Source organism: Nothobranchius furzeri, chromosome 10, assembly GCF_043380555.1.
Source record: "Nothobranchius furzeri strain GRZ-AD chromosome 10, NfurGRZ-RIMD1, whole genome shotgun sequence".
Classification (NCBI taxonomy): domain Eukaryota; kingdom Metazoa; phylum Chordata; class Actinopteri; order Cyprinodontiformes; family Nothobranchiidae; genus Nothobranchius; species Nothobranchius furzeri.
The window spans coordinates 30,303,905-30,327,807 of record NC_091750.1 but is presented as its reverse complement, the minus strand read 5'-3'; the positions used below and the strand labels follow the sequence as shown (position 1 = coordinate 30,327,807).

The 23,903-nt window shown below is 44.0% G+C and overlaps 1 protein-coding gene across 2 annotated transcripts in view; it reads right to left on the bottom strand.

Annotated features, from left to right (window-relative positions):
* The window catches only part of zbtb16a (zinc finger and BTB domain containing 16a), a 192,640-nt gene that overhangs the window by 39,922 nt on the left and 128,815 nt on the right, over nt 1-23,903 (bottom strand). For both annotated transcript variants that reach the window (XM_015976186.3, XM_015976187.3), the window contains exon 4: nt 22,827-22,913. In XM_015976186.3, the coding sequence (XP_015831672.1) occupies nt 22,827-22,913 (87 nt within the window). The remainder of the gene's footprint in view (nt 1-22,826; nt 22,914-23,903) is intronic.

The window sequence follows — 23,903 nt, the reverse complement described above, 5'->3', positions numbered from 1 at the left end:
ATAAATAAGAGGTGCATTCATCTGTGCATCTCCTTTGATCCGCATTAGTGATATTCTCAGCACCAGAACAGTGAAGCAAAGAAAGATTCCTGAGTTTGTTAGTAATTTTATTTATTAGGTGCATCTGACCGGTTCTGTTTCTCTCTGAAATGAGATCAAATCAGTGCTTCTATGGGTTGTCTCCACTCTGCACTAGAACATTTTACTTTGTTTAGAGACGTGTCATAATTTCTCCCCATGCAAGAAACCTGCTGGAACCAGACTGCAGCGCCAGGTATGTCAACTAAATTTCCAACAACCACTCTGGTGTTGCAAATGTGGCATTCAGGCCACAGGGGTTGGTGGGGGTTTGAGTGACATGTCATTAACCGTGTAAACGGTCATTTTAGCACATACTGGCTCAAGAAAATGATTTAAAAATGTGAACAAAAATTGCATAATGTGGCTTTAAATGAGGGCAAACTCTGAACAGTTTGAACATTTGTAACTAAACTGTCATGAAAAATTTGCACGATTGTTGTGCAAATGTCGTAAAATGTCTCATAATTGCAACAATTAAAGCCCATTTTCTCACATTTTTGTGTCTCCGAATGGTCGCCAACAGCCTCTGATTTGAGGTGTACAGAATGTGAAAGCACAAAACATTCACTTGTAGAACTCTGCATATCTCCCATTGAAACGATACTTACTGCCTTTTGGGTAACGTTTATAGTTTTCTCTAAAATATACAGTATATAAAAAATTCATGCCCAGCCATGAGGCTGCTACTATCTGAAAAAGTCTGATATCCAGGAAGAACATAAGAGGAAAGCTGAGGAAAGTTCTATGCTCATTTTCCCATTTGTGACATCACAGTAGGGAACTTTTTCAAGCGGCTTGTTTTAGGCATATATTTCCTAAATGTGTGTGGAACGTTTGTGGCAGTCCCAAATGATGCAGAAGCGGAGTTTTGCATCAGTCCCTTTTAATTATTTTGTTGCAAGATAAAAATGAAAGTATATTCTTTTAAAGATCTGAAGACAAACTTGTTCATCTGACCAGCTGGACGTTAGTGCCTTTGCTAAATTAAAATGCTGGACGGGATTTTCACTGCAGCTCTTTTGAGATTAGAAAACACTAAAGAAAATGTGGCATTAGACAGAAAAACAACATGACAAGAGATGATCATCATGATGGTAAAGTGCGTGTCTGTGTCTGTGCTTGCGGCTCCAGAAATGCACATATGCACTCAGATGCTTCATTTTCAAGGTTAAATACAAAGATGTTGTTCAAGCGAAGTCCATTACTGCAGCAAAGCAATGAAAATAAATGACAGCTTTCAGAGGGACGCTCGGGTATCCCACAGAGACATTTGCACAGGCGGATCATTTGTATACCCAGTTTTCTCCCCGTCGAATGCTCAATTGTGTGTTTACAGATGAAGCACCGCATCCGAGTGCCAACCTATTTTTCTCTTTAACAGGAAACGGAGACATTTTCCCTCCAAATACATCAGTGAATCTGGCTGATGTTTAATCCCTGTCACCAAGATTAATGATGCTGGACGAGAAAGAGAATAAACCCCCATGTTTGAATAATACTTATTAAATGAAAATATGTTTGGATTTAGAGACAAACAGTTCAATTTAAAATCCTGACATGAAAAGATTTCCTTAGAAAATAAAAGCATGAATAGTTAATTTATCAGTAAGTTTTACATCAAGTGCAGAAAATGAAACAACTAATCTGAAGCAGATCAATATTTTGTGTAAGAGCCTGCTGTGATGTAGAGATGGGGGCTCTGGGGGAGCGTACCGCTGCAAGGAGAAGACACTTTTGAAGCCGCAGCGACTGACGACGGCCCTTCGAGTCTGAGCTCGTTGCCATGCACTGCAGAGGAAGACTGACAGATCAGACGTCTTTCCCACTGACTGTGATGGAAATGAATATAAACATCTTAAGATCAAAACTTTTGCACAGTTCTGGAGGTGCACAAAGACAAAAGGAGACAAGAATCAATGAGACAAGAGGGAATAATGTCATATAACTTAAAACGTTGTCCTGATGGAAGTAGGGTAAGCATCTGTTGGTTTTAACCGACTTGTTGCGTTCGTTCACATTTAGCATTAGCAATGAGCTTCACTGCTCTCTTTAGTTCCAACATTAAATTTGTGTCACACATCTAAAACTGCAACATGAACATGACATAAGTTTGTTTTTCCTAAAGGAGTTCCAGGAAATTTCCGGGAAGTGGGAAGATGACAGGAACAGTGGCTCAGTTCTGCCAGCCTGTACGTAACGCGGCCCTTTCAGGACTTTGCTAGGAAGTCAGCACATCCCCATCACTCCCGCTGTGACACGACTGATCAGCAGCAAACGGCTTCCACAGACACTCAAAACATCAATAGTTTATTTTGTCAAACGACACCGTGGTTTCATCCGTTCAGAGGATGGGGAGGGCGGCGTTTTGGGGGATTTCATCCCATTTTGGGGATTTTTTTCCTTTCTTTACATTCTGCTTCACTAGCAACTCCTCCAGTTGTACAAACACCGGCTGTATGGCGACGGCTGCTGACATCATTTCCTGCTGAGTTACAACCCATCAGCGTGAGTTAACAGCAGGCCCCGCCCAAGTGCGAACCCCAGACGGTTCCAGGTTCCTGAAATAGGAAAGTGGTCTTTTCGGGCCGGCCTGCATTTTACCGGAGGGTCTAGTCAAATTACTCGAGAGCTCCGATGGTGGAACCGGGCCCATTATGAGCAGAATACTAGTTTTCCTGAAGTACTTTTCTCAACATGCACGCTACTTGGGATGAGTTAAGTAAACAGGAGCAGAAAGTGAAGTCTTTCAAAGTTTTGTCTCATTTGCAAACAAAGAAATGTTCTAAACTGTTTTCATTTTAATTCAAAAGAACAAAAATGCCAAATATTCATGTTTGAGTAAAAATGAGCTTTTTACCCCTGCAGCCACAAGTTGATATCAAACGAGTACAATATAATCGTTGATGACAAATATTTACAGTGTTGGTGATAATCGTGCACAGACACTGACTTTGTCCTCGGTTACAGCTTAAAATCTCACGATCGCCATTGTTCCGTGGGCTTTCCCGCTTGCTGAACGTAAATGTAAAGGTCTTAAACGCATTTTTATTGCCAACAGAAAATTTGAAAGTGTAAACGGGATGCTTGTAGCTCCTGAAGTTTGTGGGTGAATCGGACTGGGAGATCAACACCCCTCCTTTCTTCACGTTTGCCTCACGTCCGGAATCCCAAATCTCTCCTGGCCTTCCCAGGATGCATTCTTCCAACTGGCCATCTGGACAGTGGAGGCAGACAATGTCAAAGGAAAAGGGGGCCGGGTGGTGGGGTTGCAAACCCACATTAGTCACAGACTCTTAGGTCCTCACACACACACACACACGCACACACACACACACACTAAGAGGCTGGAGCCCGGTGACCCCAGCTCCCCGTCACTTTTTTGCTCCTCACAGTGGCCGCTGACATCGTCGTTCCTGCTGGACAAAAGGCTTTAACAACCCCTCTCTACTGTCCCCAGCTCCTCACAAGCTCTGCACAGGCGTGCTGAACAGGATGGAGTGTTTGTTTTGTTATCTCAGACGCGGGGAAAGGAAGGGCCGGGTGGGACAAAAAGGAGCAGGGATGAGGGGAGCTGGCGGTAGATGGCATCATACATGAATGCTCAGGAGAAAAGCGTAGCCAAATCGCTACGGACTTCTGAAGGTGTCAGGTACAATGGGGAAGGCATGCTTCTAGTCTGGCTTAATGTAGTTAACATTGGCCTTTTGTTGAGGAAGCAGTGGATGAGTCCAGAGGTGGAAGTCTGAGAAAAAAAGTCACACTGTGCTACAAGCCTCCATTGTTGGGGAGGTTTGCATTTAAGATGCACGCAGGAGGATGTTTCCTTCTACAAGAAACTCGAGGAGAAAACACGGCAGGCAGCAGAGATCCGCGACCTTCTGGCGGCAGAAACGCAGTCATCAGGGTTCCACGAGGCAAGGGCAGAGAGGCAACAGCACTTTGTTGTTCTGGCTTTCTCTGGGAGTTTCACAATGAAGAAGCAACACAGAGAACGAGTGGCGAGGTCGCGTCGATCAGATCAAGCTGCCAGATTAAAACAGCAGCCACAAAATAGTCCTCCTCAAACATGAGCGCAGTATGAAACGGCTGTTTTTACTTAGTTGTTTGCTTTGAGCACGGCAACACAGTCCTCAGACTTCAATCTCTTCACTTATTTATTTATTTAATAATGTTTTTATTTAAAAATGTTATTTATTTACAAAGTTTTTAATGTTCAGAACGTCACAAAAAGCTCAATAAAGAAATAAATTAAAACATTTATATGAACATAAAACACAACCAGTTAACATGTAGATTGAATTTCTAAGGCCTATTTTTGTTGATAGAAATGTTTTATTGGGTTAAAGAGCCGAGCATGCTTCTAAAAACCCACGGCACTTCACTTATATCTGGTCTCATACGCAGGAGACTCTCATAGCAACTCAAACGGCTGTTCAGGCCAAACCCAGCAGTGAATGAGTGAATGAGTGAATGAGTGAATGAATGAATGAGTGCAGGCAGCTGTGACCTCAGGGCCAAACTATAAGTGGTTGAAGTGACTTTGCGGCCTGGAAGAAAAAAACCTTTTTTATAGATCAGCTGTTCGTCGATCAAACTACTCTGAGAGGACGCAGCAGCTGACGGAGGAGTGGAGGGAGCAGATGAAGTGTGTGTGTGTGTGTGTGTGTGTGTGTGTGTGTGTGTGTGCGCCAGTTGCTGCGAGGGCTGCTTTTAGAACAAATACTGCCTCAATCTCACTTAATGCCATTAAATACATTGATTTTGGGGGTGGGGGCCGAGGTTGTTCTCTGAACTTGGATGATGTCTTCTTGTTGTTTTTCTACAGGTGGCAACAATAAAAATAAATAAATAAAACTAGTTGTGTTACAGAAGCAACACAAGAAACACAGCTGAGATTTTAATAAATAAACACAAATGTTATGTTTTTTTAATATATTTCTAAAAACTGCGTGTAAAACTGGGTTAATGGGTTTACATTGTTCTAATTAAAACACTTTTCTGTCAAATAGTGCAAAAGAAAACTTTAATACTTGATGTAAATAATGATTTAAAGTCTATACTGTTATATTAATTGGAATTATTTGATGTATTTTCTAAGTCTGTTATATTTAAAAGACAAATAAATGTATGTTTACCTTTGAAAATGTAAAATTGTTGACAAGGCAAGGTTAACACATTATTATTTATTCAAAAGAAAAGCTGAAAATCAAATATTCATCTTTGTTAAAAGTTATTTTTCCCACTTAGTCTCATCTCTGTTGCAAAGGCTTTCTCTGTTTGCTCCGAATCCTAATTTCTACGTTAGAATTCCTCCAGCCGACACTCCAAACACAAACATCCTCATATGAACTCCTGCACCTCCTCTCATCCAGCACACTCAGCTCTCTAGTGCACAATAATAATGCCTCTGCTTTAATTCACATCCTTGTCTTTTTACCTGCGAACGCCTCTCGTCACACACCACTGAGCCGCTATAGATTTAGTCGTTTCAAATCTGGCGTGCTCAGGCAGAGGAGAGCGGAGGAGCTTTCCACATTTCTACTGGAAAATCAAAGGCAGCTGAGAAACTGAGCGAAGCTCAAAAGCTTCCCAGATAGAAAAGAGGAAACCAGCGCTCCGTTTGCCAGGACCGTTCAGAACCACCTGTGGCATCTAGGTCCACTAAACCACCCAAGAACAACTGGTTGTAGCAACTGCACGTGCACATTCAGATCATAACTAGGCATCCAGCAAATTGGGATTCACTGAAGGCAGAAATGAAATCATCACTAAAAGACTCCATCTCTGGAGACAACCAAGGCACTGGCTGCCCCAAATTGCCTAAAAATGCAGATAAGAGACACTCCTGCTGTAGAAAGTGGTCCTGCAGGACTGAAGCGTCAGAGAGAGTTTGATGACCGAGCTGATCGCAACAAAAATGCCTCGTAAAGCCACTTGTGAACAACAGCAGGCATGCAGAGGGAAGGAAGCTGCCTCTGGCCAGCAGGGGGCGCTCCTCTGTTTCCACAGACACAGATGGCTCCCACTGGAGAAAAGGGAAAAGTCCTCACATGACCTCCCAGTTAACAGGAGTTTACCTTCAGATAAAAAAGCCTCTTATATGTTAGAAGTTGAGACGTAACGAGCCCGCCGTCCGCGGCCGAGACCGTTCAGGGCTGAGAGTTAAGATTAGAGAGTAATTCAGAGGGTCACGCGTTTGTTATTGCGTGCTGGATTTATTGGGGGTGTTGTTTCACCAACGTGCAGTTTTCACACGGGTATGTAGAAGCAGACGAGATAAGAAGACAAGCGGCCTCATCTGGGGACGTTTTACTCGTCTGTTAGAATGAAACACTTCTTTTTATTTCATTCATGATTCAAATATTCCTCTAAAACCTTTAATGTTTAAACCTAAAATGGAAATACTGGAAGGTTTTATTTCAGGGTGTGATTTTAATGCTTTGATCACATGGTCTTGGAAAATCAATCCATCTGCGACAGGGAAGCGGTGATCTTTAAAAGATCCTTCATGTCTCAAACTGAACTGGAAATAATGCTTCGTGCTTCTGTTCTGTAACGTCTGGCCTGCTGCTACGCGCTTTCACAAGTCTGAGCACAACCCCCCTGGAGCGGGCCGTTGCAAACGCCGCCGCGAGGCTCTGGGCCGGATCACCCACGTTCTCACACCTGACCTCGCTGCTGATGAAGCTCCGTGGCTCTGCTCTAAGTGCTTTTTGGGATTTCAGCTCTGACATGAAGAGCTCTTCACAGGGAAGGATCAGGTGATGTTTGAGAACGTCTGCATCAGGCGGGGCCGTGGAGGTCTTTGGATAAGGGCCTGCAGATGGGTGCCCCACACTGAGCGCTTTCTGCAGTGGCTCTCAGGAACGCTCTTACTTTGGAGCAAAGATCTGCGGCTTCAGGAGTCGGTCAGAAACATTTAGTCCTAAAGCAGTTTCTGATGAATCAGCCTTGCTGCAAATGCCTTTTTACACGCCTGATCTTGTGAGCTAATAAGATGCTAGCACACACGTGTACGTAGAACAGTTATAACATGTGGTGTTTAGTCGGGGTTTCTATGTGTGTCATAGCTAAATATCCAGAACCACTGAATGGATTCTTCTTAAATTCTCAACCCAATCACTAGATGTGCGTCTCAAACCGGTCCCATTCTGGAATAAACCCATTTCACGACAGCCGTCTCAGGTAATCAAGCTGAGCAGTAAGAAAAGACCAGAACTGCAGCTTGAGCTAACGTTTGTTGCTGCACTAGCTCAGAGCCATCGCCATCACAAACAAGCAGATCTTACATTGTTGCATGAGGTCTTACGTAATGTTATTTACACGATTTGACCAAAGCTGCACAACTCCCTCATTTCTCAACTTTTTAACGTTTAAGCTGTAAATATTCAAAGACAGGAGATGGTCCAGCTGTTGGTCAGATCAACAATGAACACTTCAGAGCCCCGAGGGCTTCTTCTCTCAGCAGAAACTTTGATTGCAAAAGGTGAAGAATCAGACAACAAACAATGCTGCCACCTTGACAACGTCTCTCCTGCATCTCCTCGTCTTACCGCCTCGCGTCTGCCCCGTCATCTCTATCTTTAGCTCTCCCTCTACTTCTGTGACTCCGGGCCATATTTCTCAGTTGTCAGATCCCAGGAAATGACAGCGCGGTGTGGGACGCAGAGACGACTAGCTCCCTGACCCACACTCGCTGCCATAAATCCACACTTTTTTCCTTCTTTTTTAAAGGGGCTCTCCCACCTTGACCCCCATCGTTTCCTCCGTACATCTGGCCGGCGAACAAGCTGCCAGACACACTTAACGGCAACACACGCCAGATGCAAACACACCGTCAGCTCATGCACATGGGTGGTCAGGAGAGAGAGCCGTGATTCTGACTTAATAAGACGAAGCGGCCGAGTCACACAACTGGATTTAATCATCAACAACTGCAGCCGTGTCAAATGGACTGATGTTTGTTTTTATTTGAACGCATCTTATCGTCGTTAAAGCCTCTCAGTGGAGAATCCGTCCACTGACAGGAAGCCAAGGCTTCACGTCCAACTTTCTGTTCAAGACATCCGATTAGAATCCAACATTCCCGTGTGTCGGGGGTCGTTTCTAAAACTTAGACCAACGCTGAACTTCCCGCTCTCTCTGTTCGTTTTCACCACTTGGTCATCACCGTTCAGACAGACCCGTCTCAGAAATCCAGCGGCCCAACGCTGAAGCATGATTAGTACTAACGCTGAAGCTCAAATCTTCTTCTGTCAGCCCGTCGCACACGGATCAGCGGTCTGGATGAAAACCCTCAGAAGCAAACAGCAGCTTGAATGGAGATGTAAACACGTTTAAAAGCAACACGCATGCACTAATTGGAACGGAACAAAAGAACAAACAGTACAACAGAGTCCAAAAGAAACACAGGACCGCCTCAAAGGATTCTGGGATCTTAAAAAGATGGACTTTCTCTCTTCTTCCCCCTTCTCCCTTCTTCTCTACCCTGTTTAAGATTCCTGGCCTTTCACCTGACCCCAGGCCCTAGCTGCGAGGAGGGGAGGGGGGCGGTTGCTGTCGGTGCTGGGGTTAAAGTGTAATCCTGGTCCTGTGACCACAAAGGCTTGGCCCCTGAGGGCCAAGGACCAGCCACATTTTCTGAATTGCAACGCTATCCCCTCAGCAAACCCTCCGTCCTGACTACATATCACAGGATTATATCCCAAGGCTCCTCTCTGCTCTGGCGTTAAAGGATCGCCCGCTTCCAGGAACCAACACCTATCAGTGTTTTAGGTTTTATGTTTGCTTTTTGGGTGAATGAAGGGAAAAGGTCCCTCGGTACTCGGAGTCTCCCACGAGGACTCGTCACTAGGACCAGAGGCATCAGGGGAAGCTCCTTTTGTGGTTCCATCAGAGCCTGAGCCGGGCAGATTCCTATCTGTTAGCAGGAGTGATTACCACATCGCATCATTATATCGGACACATATTTTACACCATTCAGATGTTGATATGCGGCTGCTAGAGTACTGCTAATTGCTAGCTTAAGTAATCCATTAAAGGCTGTTTCTCCAACAGCTCGTACGCTCCATTATCATTAGTTGTATTCTCAGGAAACCCTAACAGACTCTTTTTCAGAGCTCCGCGGCTTGGCCCGGAGCGCCTCGCTGCATTTAAACCTAAAGAATTTGCTGTTTTTTAAGAGCAACTTCAGAGGATAGAGACAAAGAGAAAAAAGGGTTTAATTGATGCCTCCCCCATTTTCCCAGGGTGAAGATGAGAGGGAGGAGGGCTGGGGGGGGGAGGAGGAAAGAGAAGGGTGTATTGCGACTGTACAAAAGGAAGCAGATTTGCAGAAGAGATGACCCCTAACCCCTAAAGCTGCAGAGAAGGGTTCTCGGTGGCCCCAGCACCACCCAATCAATCACCTTCTCCAGCCTGCTGGCCAGCCGGACTGTAAGAGGACACCGCCGTCCGGCTGCCGGACCCACCCCCCAGACATTCCTCTGCAGGAAACCTTTTCTCTTTTGACCACGGGCGGAGGGGTTCAGTAATGAAAGCTCGACTGTTTTTTGTGTCCATCTAAAGATGAAATCCTCTAAAACTCCTTCATTTCATTAAATTACTACAAAAACAGACGTTTTGTTTGATTAACACAAAAAGAGCCTCAAAGGGTTCATCAGTAACATTTTTTTTGCCACATTCAAAACAAATTCACACCTTTTTACTCTAATTTTCATATAATGTAGTTTAAATGGTCTGCTTTTCATAAAAAAGACAAAAAATTTTCAAAAAAATATTCCGATAATTAAAAAAACGAGCAGATAAAACACAGGAAGTGACATTAAAAGTGTGTTTACAGTTAATTTTACTTCAATTTTTTTAGCAAGAGTGACAACAGATTTGAATATGTGCTTTTGAATCAATCTAACCTGACTTTAATTTTACAAGCTGATTAAAAGTATAATAAACCAGGTCAGACCGAGGACCTCGGCCATCTCAAAACTGCATTCAATTACATTTTCTTTTCTTGAAATGACCTAAGCTGTTCCTAAACGTTTTTATCTTGAATCTTGGATTCATGACCATTTTTAATAAGTCAGACGCAAAGATATTTAGACATAAAAAAGTTCATTAAATGATTTTTAATTAAAACTCAAAGTTGTTTTTGGACTTAAAGCTTTTGTCATGAGGTTAATTTAAATGCTGCAAAAGTTTCTCAAGGTCACTAAATGCTGAACAGCTGGTCACGAACTTGTTAAACTTTTAGGCAAATTTGCATTTGAATGAATTTGAAATGAAAGGCCAAATGAACTTAGAACAAAAAAGTACGTATCAGAGTAAAAATGACCTTAGAGCCACTTCAGTAAAAATGTCCTCTTTATGGATGGTTTTGGGTCCCTGACGGCTGTTTTTATAAGAACTACATCCTTCATGTACTCTGGAAAGATTTCACCACCAGATTTCAGTAATCTGAAGACAAAACAAAACCAGGACTCCTCCTGATCCTTGGGTAATCTTCAGCTTCACACACGACTCCGGACAAAAGCGTCTCACTCGGATGCTCCGGGATCTCGTCGGACCAGTTCAGGACAGATCAAATAGTCACGAGTTGTGAATGAACGGTGACACATGAGCTGACCCTGGATAAAGAAGACACCACCGGGTTATTGTGCTCTCCTTTTGATGTCCTCCCCTCTCTCGTTGTCCCTCTGCCCACCAGCTAGGATTTCTGTCCAAAGCTCTCTTTTTCCAAACCAGGTTTCTGATTATTTGAATCTTCAAAATTAAATCATCTTCCAGGTATATTTGGTAGAAAACCCACTTTCTGAGTGCTTTTCTGGGTCGCGCTGCTCCTGACTCAGCCTGTCGACGGACACGACTCAGAGGTCAACAGCCTCTAAGATCAAAGCATTCCAGGTGAAACAGATTTTCCCCCAAAACCACTCGCATTAGAGATGCTGCAGGAATGTCTTGTAATAAGGTGTTAGGAGGGAAATGCTGGGCCGCCGCCAAGGTCACGCCCGAGCAAACGCTCCGAGGGCTCGTGGTTACAACAGAGGAGAAAGAAGTGGAATGACCCAACTCCAGCCTCCACGTGCAAATGAACAGGATGCTCTTTCTTTTCTTACACTCACAGAGCTTATCTAGCGTACTCTAGTGGATTTTCTTTTGCAGCTGGTTGCAAAGGCCTGACCAGGTGCCATCTATCAAAACAATCTGCTCTCAAAGGGAAACCTGCTATTAACTGATAAGAGTCTGCCCTCGGTAGGGTGTAATGGGTCCCACTTGAGTTCCTTTTTGGAGTATTGTCCTGGCAGGCCACCTCCAAGACAAACCCAACGCTGTGACGGCTCGCTGTCTCACGCTTTCCTGTCTGGAAGTGTGTCAGTTGTCACTGTTCAGTCCTAAAAACCCACAAAGGGAAGCAGAGTGGAGCCATCAGGATGAATTACAGGAATTCTCCTTATTGCTGAGCTGAGGTGACGTTGAAGAGCAGGGACGGCCGACTACACCTGCAACCTCTCGGCTGCCGTTAAAATAAAGTTCCTGTAGATTGGTTGCAGAGTTTAACCAACACCCTAGAAGATGCGTCTGCAATTATGGTGCAATGATTATGTTTTGGAAAGAAACTACAACTTCTGGATCATTTAAAACGTTTTCTTGCCTTCAGGTCAGCAACGAGTGAATGACAAAATTAAATCATCCTGCAGAGTTTGCACTACAAGTCAGCTGTAACAAACAGGTAGTTTGAGCTTTAAAATACACGTGCATCACTCATATTATTTAAACAAAGATGACAAAGTTTCCCCATCGTTTCATTTCAACACAGTAATTCCACATTTTTAGTCACAATTTATGCAAAATGAAAGATTTAGCACGTAAACACCGATTTCAGCTGTTAAAAACGTTTCTACAACGCTGAAGAAAGAATCGTAATAAAGGAGCATATATATATATGTGTGTGTGTGTGTGTGTGTGTGTGTGTGTGTGAAATGGGTCATGTGGCCTGTTGCAAATGCTGCTGCACCTAATTAGGAGACTGAAAACAGAAGAATTTGTTGTAACAAGATACGTTTACATTGTTCTACAAGGAAAATATCCAAAGGAACAGTAAAAATTGTTTAATAGGCTTTTTTAGATATCAGAAAAACATATATTTTGAACATTTTCAGATTTTTATTACATCTGAGTATTTTGTGATTCATATGAAATAAGTTGTCCAAAACACTCAAACATCATTATCCTGTTAATACGATTATAAAGACGTGGAAAAGCTCCTGGAGCCCAGATGTCTGCTGTAAAGACGTGTTGTTTTTAAACTAAGTAGCTTTTATAGCTCACTAGCTTCAGGGAGAGAGGCCGTTTGCTCGTCAAATGGGAGCCAATCACATTTAAATGGAGTGATAATTAGGTGTGGATGTCATTTTTAGAAATGTTATCGTTAAGGGTCTGTGCACGTTTCATCTTAATTCGCTCCTGTTTTTAGACGCAGGAAAGGACCAAACAGGAAGTCCATACACTTCCTGATTAACAAACGTGTTTCTGGCGCTAGCAGCAACAAACGCTGGTAACAGATAAGGCAACCCGTCTCCTCCCGCTGAAGCCACTCTGTTCATTGAGGCCGTATGCAGGAAGGCTGCCAGAATGATCCATTAGAGATTGACGGGGGTTAAGCTCCCATAATCAATATGACACTGCTAAGTGCCGTTTGATTGAGATACACGCGGTAGAAAAGGACATTTCTGTGTGCCCAGCTGCTCTTGCCACCAAGAAATGCAGCATTTGTCCAGAGCTAAACGGTCGTCTGAATGTCATTGTCACGGGTACATTAACTTTTATATGAGTCTGAGAGACCGGCTCGGAGAGAGGATGAACGACCGTTTTCATTAGCGTGGCTGCTCGGTGCCATTAAGGACGCGGTGAGATGCACGGGGACATAAAATGGTTTGGAAAGCCTGCAAAAGCTGGAGATGTCATTACTTCTCCTAAGCTACACCTCAAAGAGCCGGTGTGGGGAAGGCAGCGGCTGAATTTGCCGGTGTGAAACCTTGTGTCACCAGGCAACTGGACCTGATGGCTCCTTTGTTTGGGGTGAAAGGTTGGAAGCACTCTTACTAATCTCCTTGCTTCACAATTAAGGAACAGAGGAGAGCAGCTCGAACCTCTTCCCTCTCTCAAACAACAACAACAAAAAGAAAAAGCTTGAGAGACTCCTCCATTGTCCCTCTGCTTCAGCCCCCCCCCCCCGCCCGCTCTCGCCACGCTAATCGAAAGGTATTTGCACTGTAAATTAAAAGGGCCCTGGTGCGTTGCTGGTTTAACACTGATGTGCTCTCCTAAGATGTCCACAAGCAGCTCCAATCTAATTACAGACGAGATTTACTTCAAATAACACGGAGGACAAAAGAACCTCGGCTATTGTTGACGCGGGTCCACTGTTCCACATCTCTTTCTCTCCTTCACTCTCTTGGGCGGATCCTTTTATAGTCAAAGTCCTCGCCCTGCCAAGGTTACAATGCGATGGGATATCTGAGCGTAGGGAGCCTCCTACAAAAGCAGCCCTTTTTAGTCCCCGGACGGCAAAGGCCTTTGCAAATTTTCCCTGTTTTGTCTCTTCCCTTATCTCCCCTTCTTCCTCTCTTAACCAGGCAGATCTGGAACAAAGCCACCGCGGCTGACATGCAAATGTAATGGGAGAGTGGCGGTGTCCAAGGGAGTTAAGATGGTCCGACAACAGAGCGTGCTCACTGGGGTTGCATTGTGACGTACAGCTAAGACACATCCTCTGGGTCGAAGGAGGGAGGCTGGGGATGGAGGATATTGGCTGGCCAGATTTGCAGCATGTCCTGCTGACTTCCATTTTATGGCCCGTGAATCGCAGAGCGCTCTGGGAGTCCGTAATCCGCCCCCGCCCTCGCAACGCCCGGACTACATCATTTTATTGGTCTGTCTGGATGTATGGCTGCTGTCCCTGGTATACAACGATCCATCCATGTGGGGATCCTCCTGAAACAGACTGTTGCACCACCACATACATCCCAGTTTGCTGCTGGATCCCACCCAGCTATTCCCCCCTGCTTATACGAGTACTAGCTCCCTCGCTGACATACTGTTGTCCCATCGCTTCCTGTGGCGATGCCTCAATGCGACCGTGCCCACCGTGACACTAAGCCTCAACGCCGAGGCACCGCAGCGCAAAGGCCCAGTTGGGTACCTCTCTATGAATGAAGCTGCGTGCCGGGGAATGTTGCTGTGCCAACTCACATTTTATCTCATTTACACACATCCTCTATTCACAGAAGCTGGTGTGCATAACACTTATAGTCATGGTGCATGATTACTACAGAGTGTTGGTCACACTGTAGCCCTCGCTCGGTATCCATCAACCCCGCCGAGGATCTCCCTCCGCCTGGAGAAACTCATTTAGATCTTATCTGGGGAAAAATTTGTTTGCGGAGGGAGAAGGAGGAGGTAGCAGCGAGAGAGAGACTGTAGTCTAGCTGGTGCCGCTTGATTTAATTTAGCCAGCGATAGTGTCTCTGACCACTTGCACTCCTCTTAGTTTGGAAGATGAGAGAGAAAAAAGGGGTGCAGAGGAGAGAGGAGTGGAGGGAAGCAACAAGAAAAGATGGAGGCTGATCGTCGTCAGCACTCGGACTGGGAATCCAGCCGACATCCTTCATCATTCATCTTAACCGCCGATATCAGCACAAAAACTATTAATTCTAAAAGATGTTTTAATGATCTGTTGACATAAATAATCCAGATTTTTTAAAATGTTCTAGCTTTGATGCTTGTTATTCATTTTGTATTAAAGTCCTTTTAAAGATGTTTGACAAATGCGTTCTGGCGTTAGACTAAATGATCACGCAGAGTTTCATGTTAAATAGAGCAAACATCACAGCATTAATGCACCCCAGCATCAACTGGTTGGAGCAACGGAGACAGATCTTTGTGGAGATGGGGTCTGCATGTGGAACGTGGAACCCAGCGCTTCCTAAGTCCCCGACAGCCGGGCTCAGACATGCAGACGGATCATCTCCCCAGGACCGTGGACAGCTTGCTCAATTAAGAGAGGGATGCTCGAACGGCAAGCACGAGCGCGGTGCTAATCAGCATTTTTTCTTACCAGATGACACAAACAGGAAGCACAACATGCTAACGTTTTGTAATCACGATTCATAATGCTAATGCACATCTGCCCTTGAAACGGAGGCCGAGATGCCTCATGAACATAGCGGAAATTCCCTTTATGGCGCTCGTTTCATGCTCCCGCGGCGGAGTAACACATTTGCAGGACTGAGTGTGTTTGTGAGTGTGTCTGCAACACATGTGCAACACAGCCTGCACGGGCTGCAGGAATATTTGCTTTGCTCATTGCTGCCCTAATGCTCACTGACAACTTAATAACATCACAATTAACTAAATGCTAAACAGATGCCAGAGCTGGACTAATGTGATTGAGACAATCGGCACTTTTGACGTGACCCCTGTGTAGCGCTGCCATTGGCCTAATTTTCTTGAGTGACATGACTGGACTGTGTGTGTGTGTGTGTGTGTGTGTGTGTGTGTGTGTGCGTGTGTGTGTGTGTGTGTGTGTGTGTCAGCCAACTGATTGAGAGGCCACCAGTGTGAACAATTCACAAAGGAAGAAAAAAGACGAGGAGAGGGAATAATATGATTAAAAGAGCTCATTCTTCCCGGCCATCACAGTTTCTCTCTCTTTCCAGCGCGCTCTCCCTTTAGCCAAACTATTTCTGGCTTGAGAAAGGAAAGTGTTTACTCTGCGGCCGAGGCCTGCTGGAGTCACGCTGTGTTCCCACTGGCTAAACCCACTTTTGCCACTTCATGGTTTGCATATTTCCCTGTTTTACAGGATGTTAAAAAAAGGACACGGGGGAAGATAAAGTAGGAAAGAAAAGAAAAGCACGAGAGCACGAGCTTTCGCCTTCTGTTATAGTCGGATCTACTGTATCTATGCATGCATGCGTCCATGCTCAGATGTCACACACAGTCAGGTCCATAAATACTGGGACAATGCTAACATATTTGGCTCTATACACCAACATGGATATCAAATGAAATGAACAAGATGTGCTTTAACTGCAGACTGTCGGCTTTTATTTGAGGGTATTTACATCCAAACCAGGTGAACGTGTAGGAATTACAACAGTTTCATATGTGCCTCCCACTTGTTAAGGGACCAAAAGTAATGGGACGATCTCAGCTGTTCCATGGCCAGGTGTGTGTTCTTCCCTCATTATCCAGATAACAATGAGCAGATAAAAGGTCCAGAGTTCATTTCAAGTGTGCTATTTGCATTTGGAATCTGTTGCTGTCAACTGTCAAGATGAGACCCAAAGAGCTGTCACCATCAGTGAAGCAAGCCATCATTAGGCTGAAAAAACAAAAGAAACCTATCAGAGAGATGGCAAAAACATTAGGCGTGGCCAAAACTACAGTGTGGAACATTTTCAAAAAGAAGGAACACAATCCCTCTGGGATTAATAAAGTATTTTTGAATTGAATTGAGTGAGCTCAGCAGCACCAAAAGACCCGGAAGACCATGGAAAACATCTGTGGTGGATGACGGAAGAATCCTTTCCCTGGTGAAGAAAACACCTTCACAACAGTTGGCCAGATCAAGAACACTCTCCAGGAGGTAGGTGCATCTGTGTCAAAGTCAACAATCAGGAGAAGACTCCACCAGAGTGAATACAGAGGGTTCACCACAAGATGTAAACCACTGGTGAGCCCCAACACCAGGAAGGCCAGATTAGAGTTTGCCAAGCAACGTCTAAAGAAGCCTTCACAGTTCTGGAACAACATCCTACGGACCGATGAGACCAAGACCAACTGGTACCAGAGTGATGGGAAGAGACGAGTATGGAGACGGAAAGGAACTGCTCATGATCCTAAGCATACCACCTCATCAGTGAAGCATGGCGCTGGAAGTGTCATGGCGTGGGCATGTGTGGCTGCCAGTGGAACTGGTTCTCTTGTATTTATTGATGATGTGACCGCTGACAAAAGCAGCACGATGAGTTCTGAAGTGTTTCGGGCGATATTATCTGCTCATGTTCAGCCAAATGCCTCAGAACTCATTGGACTGTGCTCCACAGTGCAGATGGACAATGACCCGAAGCATACTGCAAAAGCAACCAAAGAGTGTCTGAAGGGAAAGAAATGGACTGTTTTGCAATGGCCAAGTCAGTCACCTGACCTGAATCCGACTGAGCGTGCATTTCACTTGCTGAAGACACAACTGAAGGGAAAAGGCCCCAGGAACAAGCAGGAACTGAAGACTGTTGCAGTAGAGGCCCGGCAGAGCATCACCAGGGATGAAACCCAACGTCTGGTGATGTCTATGTGTTCCAGTCTTCAGGCTGTAAAAGACTGCAAAGGATTTGCAACCAAGTATTGAAATGCATAAGTTTGGTTTATGGTTCTTATTCTGTCCCATTACTTTTGGTCCCTTAACAAGTGGGAGGCACATATGAAACTGGTGTAATTCCTACACGTTCACCTGGTTTGGATGTAAATACCCTCAAATAAAAGCTGACAGTCTGCAGTTAAAGCACATCTTGTTCATTTCATTTGATATCCATGTTGGTGTATAGAGCCAAAAATGTTAGCCTTGTGTCCATGTCCCAATATTTATGGACCTGTCTGTATAAACAGGAACAGCAACAAATTCTTCCGAGACTTGTGGACTCCACACTCATTTATACTCGAGTCACATGGGAGATGCGGCTCCTGTTGTTGCTGGTGCTGCTCACATGCTGAATAACAGGCAACCGCTCACATCGTGGCTCTAATTTGGCAGCTGAATCTACAGATTTCACTGCGAATTACAAGCGTGTAGCCGTGGATAGATGGTTCGTTGTGATCCCGCAGAGCCTGTGAAACGCACGAATATGTTCGGTAGTGAAATCTGCATTACTCCTCCTCACTAGACAGCATAAAAAACTATTTTAACTTCGATATATTGCTACTGTTGTGTTTGTGATCAACTTTCTCTGCACATTTTCTGACCTTTTACTTTGTAGCGTACGCTTAAATCAAGCCCGTGCGGTGGGCGCACCAATAAAATGCGACACCTACATATTATGGCAGGGACTGAAACAATTTACTGAAGAAAAGAAATGAATCTAGCCAGCAGAGCTGTAGAGATAAAGACAGGAGTGGAGAAACACCATCAGGATCAACCATTGGCCACAGGGGCCCCTGCTGAGATCTGACTGGTCCCCTGAAGCCCCCAACCTGTCACTCATGTGTCCTTTGAGTGATTATCAGATTATATGTGAATACAATTCCAAGTCCAAACACTACTGGTGCCAAATAGGGATGTTTAGAAATATTGTGGACACTGCAGCCCCCTTGATGGCCCTGTACTCATGAAAACCCTAGATCCGCCCCTGGTATCAAGTGTGAGAGGTGAGAAATAAAAGAGCTGGAAAGTAAACAGCTGAGGAATGATAGGAATAGGGACAGGTACAGAGTCAGATTTTTATTTAATGAAACTAATAAAAGTCATAATAATTCTAAGACAACACATTTATGACTTACTATAGTAAATAATGAGTTTCTAAGTTCTATTTATACATTGATTGAAATAAAAATCAGCTTTAGACATTTTAGTCCATCTTTTCCCTCCTTTTTGAAATAAAATTGCATTTTATTTCACAAGTCCATCGAACATCTTCCTTTGATCAGAGATACTCAGGTGTTGTTAACCCCAACAGAAAATAAAGAAAGAAAACGATGCATTACTGCTGAAATTTGGCATGAAAACAAATGAAAAAGAATCCCAATAAAAATCTGTCATGATACAAGAGTCAGTTCATGTGTTTTATGTTTGCTTAGAGGCTGCCAACAGCAACACACAAGACCTAGAACAGCACTGGCCGATATCTGACACTTTTTAAACCGGTCACACTTCAGAAAATTGTTTATTTTCAGAAAATTCTATGAAACTTTAGTTAGATTTTGACGTAAACATACCTGAATCAGAAAAGAAATGTGCTCTGATGTTAAAAATCAGCATCAGCCATCTGTAAGACCTGTAAGATAAAACTGCTCTCCGACTTTATTGTCTACGATTTCGAGAACAGAGTGTGTGTGTGTGTGTGTGTGTGTGTGTGTGTGTGTGTGTGTGTGTGTGTGTGTGTGTGTGTGTGTGTGTGTGAGAAGTGGTCTACGGCTCTCAATGACAGCAGTGTTTCCTCTACGGATGAGAGCTCTGTGAAAGCTACACGGTCTGTGTTCTTTGCAGCGAGTCCAGTCTAGAGAACGAAAGACTCGGACGCGATGCCATCCAATTTGGGGAAATATGCGACAAAAACTAACCATGAATAGTCGTAATGAAACTCACACGCTGCTGAACACGGGCATTCTCAGATTCATTTGTGTTGCACAACACCACCAAGGCTGGGTGATGGTTGGCAGAGAGAGGGTGTGTGTGTGTGTGTGTGTGTGTGTGTGTCTTGTTCAGTGGGTTAAAACAGCCACATGATGTTTCGCTGCTAGCTCTCCTGGCATTCTGACCAGCGCCCCCCCCCCTCCACACAAACAGCCTGTCCATCACAGTGACACGCCGAGAAACGCCCCGACAGCCCCGGAATAAAAACATCTCGAGGTTTTGAATAAACACTTTTTATGAGCGCCACGTATTTTGCATAACTTTCAGAGGTGTGCACGAGCATTCGCGTTGAATCCGAGAAAGAGAGAAAACAAAAAGTGAAGAGGAGACGGAGCTTGAGTCAGACTGCAGATGATCGGCCCAACGGAGGAAATGCCACAATAGTTCCTATTCAGAGCAGCGAGAAACGGCCACAGAAGCCAAATATTGTCATTGGGGAACATTAGCCAACAGCTGAAGTGCTGCCAAGAGGCAGGCAGAGATCAAATCTGGCTTTGATGGCCAACAGTAACCCCTGCTTCCACCACACGCCCACTCCAGAGCCTCTTGGGCATTGCACAAACATTTCTGCACAAATACATATTTGTTATGATTTCAAGCTCAAATAAAAAAAGAGGTATGTGAACAAAGTTATGCTCCATCAGTGGTTTCGTTCACGTTTGGCCTGAATCAGCTGACATGATTACGTTTTGCATTTAAAGAAAACTGCATCAAAACCAGAAAATTTAAAGGCTTCAGAATAAAATTAAACTATAATGGATGAGACTGAAGGTCAAACTGCTGATGACAAAATCAACACATTAGGGTGGTAGTGGTGGACTCTCTCATCTCAGTCAGCGAAGCTGGAAACGGACCAGCTGGCTTCAGGGGAGTCGACCCTCAGCTCTCTGTTTAGCTCCGTGCATGGATAACACTTAGCCGTTGAGTGTCACCATATGAATACCAAACACACAAACGCGACGCCACATATCGTCTGCTGGAACGAACACTGGTAGATGTGCAAGTAGCCAATCAGAGACCAGATATATAAAAGCTAACAAGTCAAATCAGGGACTCTGATTTCGTTTTGAAACCAAAATGTTGAAATTAAACTTAAATTTCGGGATGTTAGAATGCCAATGACCACATTTAGAACGGGTATGCTGTAGATCAGGGGTGTCCAATCCTGGTCCTGGAGGGCCGGTGTCCTGCACGTTTGAGTTTGAACCATGGATTGGACACCCCTGCTGTAGATGCTCCGAGGGCGAGAAATAGAAACTGAAAGTGGGACGCACGTCATGCAGTTAACAACAGATAGTTTTTTTTTTTACTTTAAGCTAGAGCTTTAACCATGATCTCAGTGATTGTTGGGTTAGAAACTTGACCAGTTTCATATCTGATACCACTCTGCTACCCTCTGCTGACCAAAAACTGCACTACATAGTTATAGGGAGCACACTTTACCTGCTTTACGGCTGTTAGCTGTAATGCTTGCAGTTAGCATTTTCCGTTTGCCAATCGTCAATAAAAAGCACAAGAAGAAGAAAAAGAAGTTTACTTTTGCTGTTGGCATCATGGTAGAGCCTGGAAGTTAAAGTATGAGAGTAATGTTTTTGGAGGTGAAGCAAAGAGCTGAAACCAGAGAGAACATCCTACACTTGTTTGAGGGGGATAAAGGAAGCTACACAACCATGGACTGATGGTGACCTGGCTTTGTTGTTACTGGACTTGTAAGTAATAATATTTTTTGTCCAACAGTGTGGAATTTTTTGATTTGTGGTTTATTTTAGTATTAGCCGAGCTCATGTTGGTGTTAGCTTGTTGTTAGCGCTAGCTACAGCAGGCTGCTGCGGGGTTGTTTCGCAACAGCTGCGATTCCATTTTCAAGCAGCAAGGCAGACGAGCAGGAAACTGTTCACTGTTACATTAATGCATTGTGTCATGTTTTACCAACTCTGATCCACCACAGGGGCTCAACACACACATGATTATTAAACTATTACTGCTGCTGCTCCAGTCGTCTGACCGGAACCCCCCACAAACACACACACACACAAACCGTTGCACCTCCCTCCTCCTCCAGACTCTTTCAAGTCGTTCCAGGCTAGAATGCCTATATTTAGAGAGCTCCTTTCCGCTGTTATTGCTGTTGAATCATTAGCCTCGTTTAACCCCCTTTACCTCCAACGAGCTGACTGGCTGAGGGCATGGCCCTCAGGGGTACCCCTCCTTTCACTCCCGGAGTCCTTACTGCACCTCCCCACTTTTCCCCAGGGAGGAAAAGGCAGCGGCACCCTTCAGGTCAAACCCTGAACATGAGGTGATAACAATAACTCTGGTGGGGCTATTTTCGAGAACTGTTTCGTCTTTGTTTGACATGTTTGAATGATAGCGGCATTGACTGGTTATTTGGTGACCCCCGTGACCTTGAGTCCTCTCTCAATTGTTAGTTCACAAGATCAGCTGGATTATTTAGAAACATCCAGTGAATATTTAGGTGGCAAAGTGTGTATAAACGGAAAATTTAGATTCTGGCATTTCTCAGATTTCATTGGATTCCACTCATAATAAACAGAAAGATGTGAAAAAGCTTCTTCATGCAGCAAATGCTGGAGCTGGAGCAGATTTAAAGTGTTTAACCAAAGCCCAACAATGTATAATCATGCTGCTATTGATTACACACAAACACAGAGGCTCAAAGTTGTGACTAATCTGAAGCTTTAAATAGAAAACACATCCAGCATGAATCCATTATACACTCCTAATATCGCCAGTTTCAAAAATAATCCGTGGTGAGGAGCATTATGGCGACACTTTCCAGATCTAGTTTGTCAGCATCTGCAGCAGCTCATCATCATTTTTGTGATGGAGTAAAAATAGATCGATAGAAAAGAGACAAAGGAGCTAAAAACTGCATCCTGAATGGCTAAAAAAGGCCCAAAGCCCTGGAAGTCCAACACAAAGTGGACACAATCTCTTTCAAATTAAAGAGTTCATCAGCAGCAGTGAAACGGCTCTGGGCCACACATCTGCTGAGGGGGGCGTCACATCTTCCCATTTACATCTTGGCACCTAGATGATCCTTGTCTTCCCATCTCCGTCACTGAGCGCTGATAAACAACATTGGCCTGCCAAATTTTCTCGGGTTGTTGATTACCGTTGGGTCTGTCCTGATTTAGAACGAGTGGGACTAATCCAAATGATGCGATCTGTCTGTCAGTCACGGCTCCACTCACCCAGGAGTGCATCCTAGCCAAAAGCCTTACCCACATGGCATCCTGATTCAAATGTACAGATGTGTTTTGTGAAAGAGTTACATTTAAGACATGCATGCTGTGTGTGTGTGTGTGTGTTTTCATACCAGTGTGGATCTGCCGATGAGCCTCCAGGGATTCCTCCGTCTGGAACTGGGCGCCACACTGGTCACAGACGATGGCCTTCTCACCAGCTGCACAAAAAGAAAACAAGCAAATCTTTACAAAAATACGTATTTAATCCAAAAATATTTATTCCTACATTCGAAAACCTTAATTCTCTATTTTGAATTTAACTCATGTTTCAGGGAAGCCGCATTCAGAAACCCAGCTCTTTGAAAAGCCTGTGCTTGGAGAAATAGCACTGACATGCTACAAGACTAGCTAACTGCTAGTCCAAGCACAACTAATAGTAACATGTATTAAAACAGTTCTGGCTCCTATTATTTACATTGCTATCAGTTTTCCATCACTGTTATTGGCATGGGATTCTGTGGTTATTTATCACTAGTGTAAAAATCAGAGAGGGTTAAATGTGAACGGGATTTTAAAATATTCCTGCCAAAGTAAGTACGTTTGCTAAAACGGTGGTTGTGTAAAGGTTCAAACACATTAATTCAAACATTAGTATTCTTGTTTTTCTTTATTCAAGATTCTTCTGTATGTTTTTTAGAGTACATCCTCTACAATTTTTTAAAACCTATGTAAATGGGGTATCAACATGCTTAGCTAATTCAAGAAAGGCCAGCTATGTCTTTTCATATTGATATCTTTAAAGTTGAAGTCCACAGAGTCCTAACATTTTTCTTCTTGTAGCTTGCAGCTGCCCAGCTTCCTATCCCGGCCCATTCAACCATCTCAGCAATCAGCATTCAAACAGCATTTCTGCAATTTATCAAGTTAAAGTTAAAATTTTGCAGATTGGAGCCATTTTAGGACGACGACAACACGCTTTGGCCTTGGCAGCAGTTGCTCATCAGTCCTGCCATTTTTATACCATGTTTCTCCAAACAGAGGTTGTCCAGGAAGCTGAAAACTACAGGTAGGAGCGTAAAAACTACATAAAGTTTTTACAGAAACACATTTAAAAGTTGAAGAAAATGTTATTCACCTAATAATTAAAGTAAGCTGTCTAAATTAGCTACCAACCAGGCACTAAGATGAATTACTTTTTCCTGAAAAAC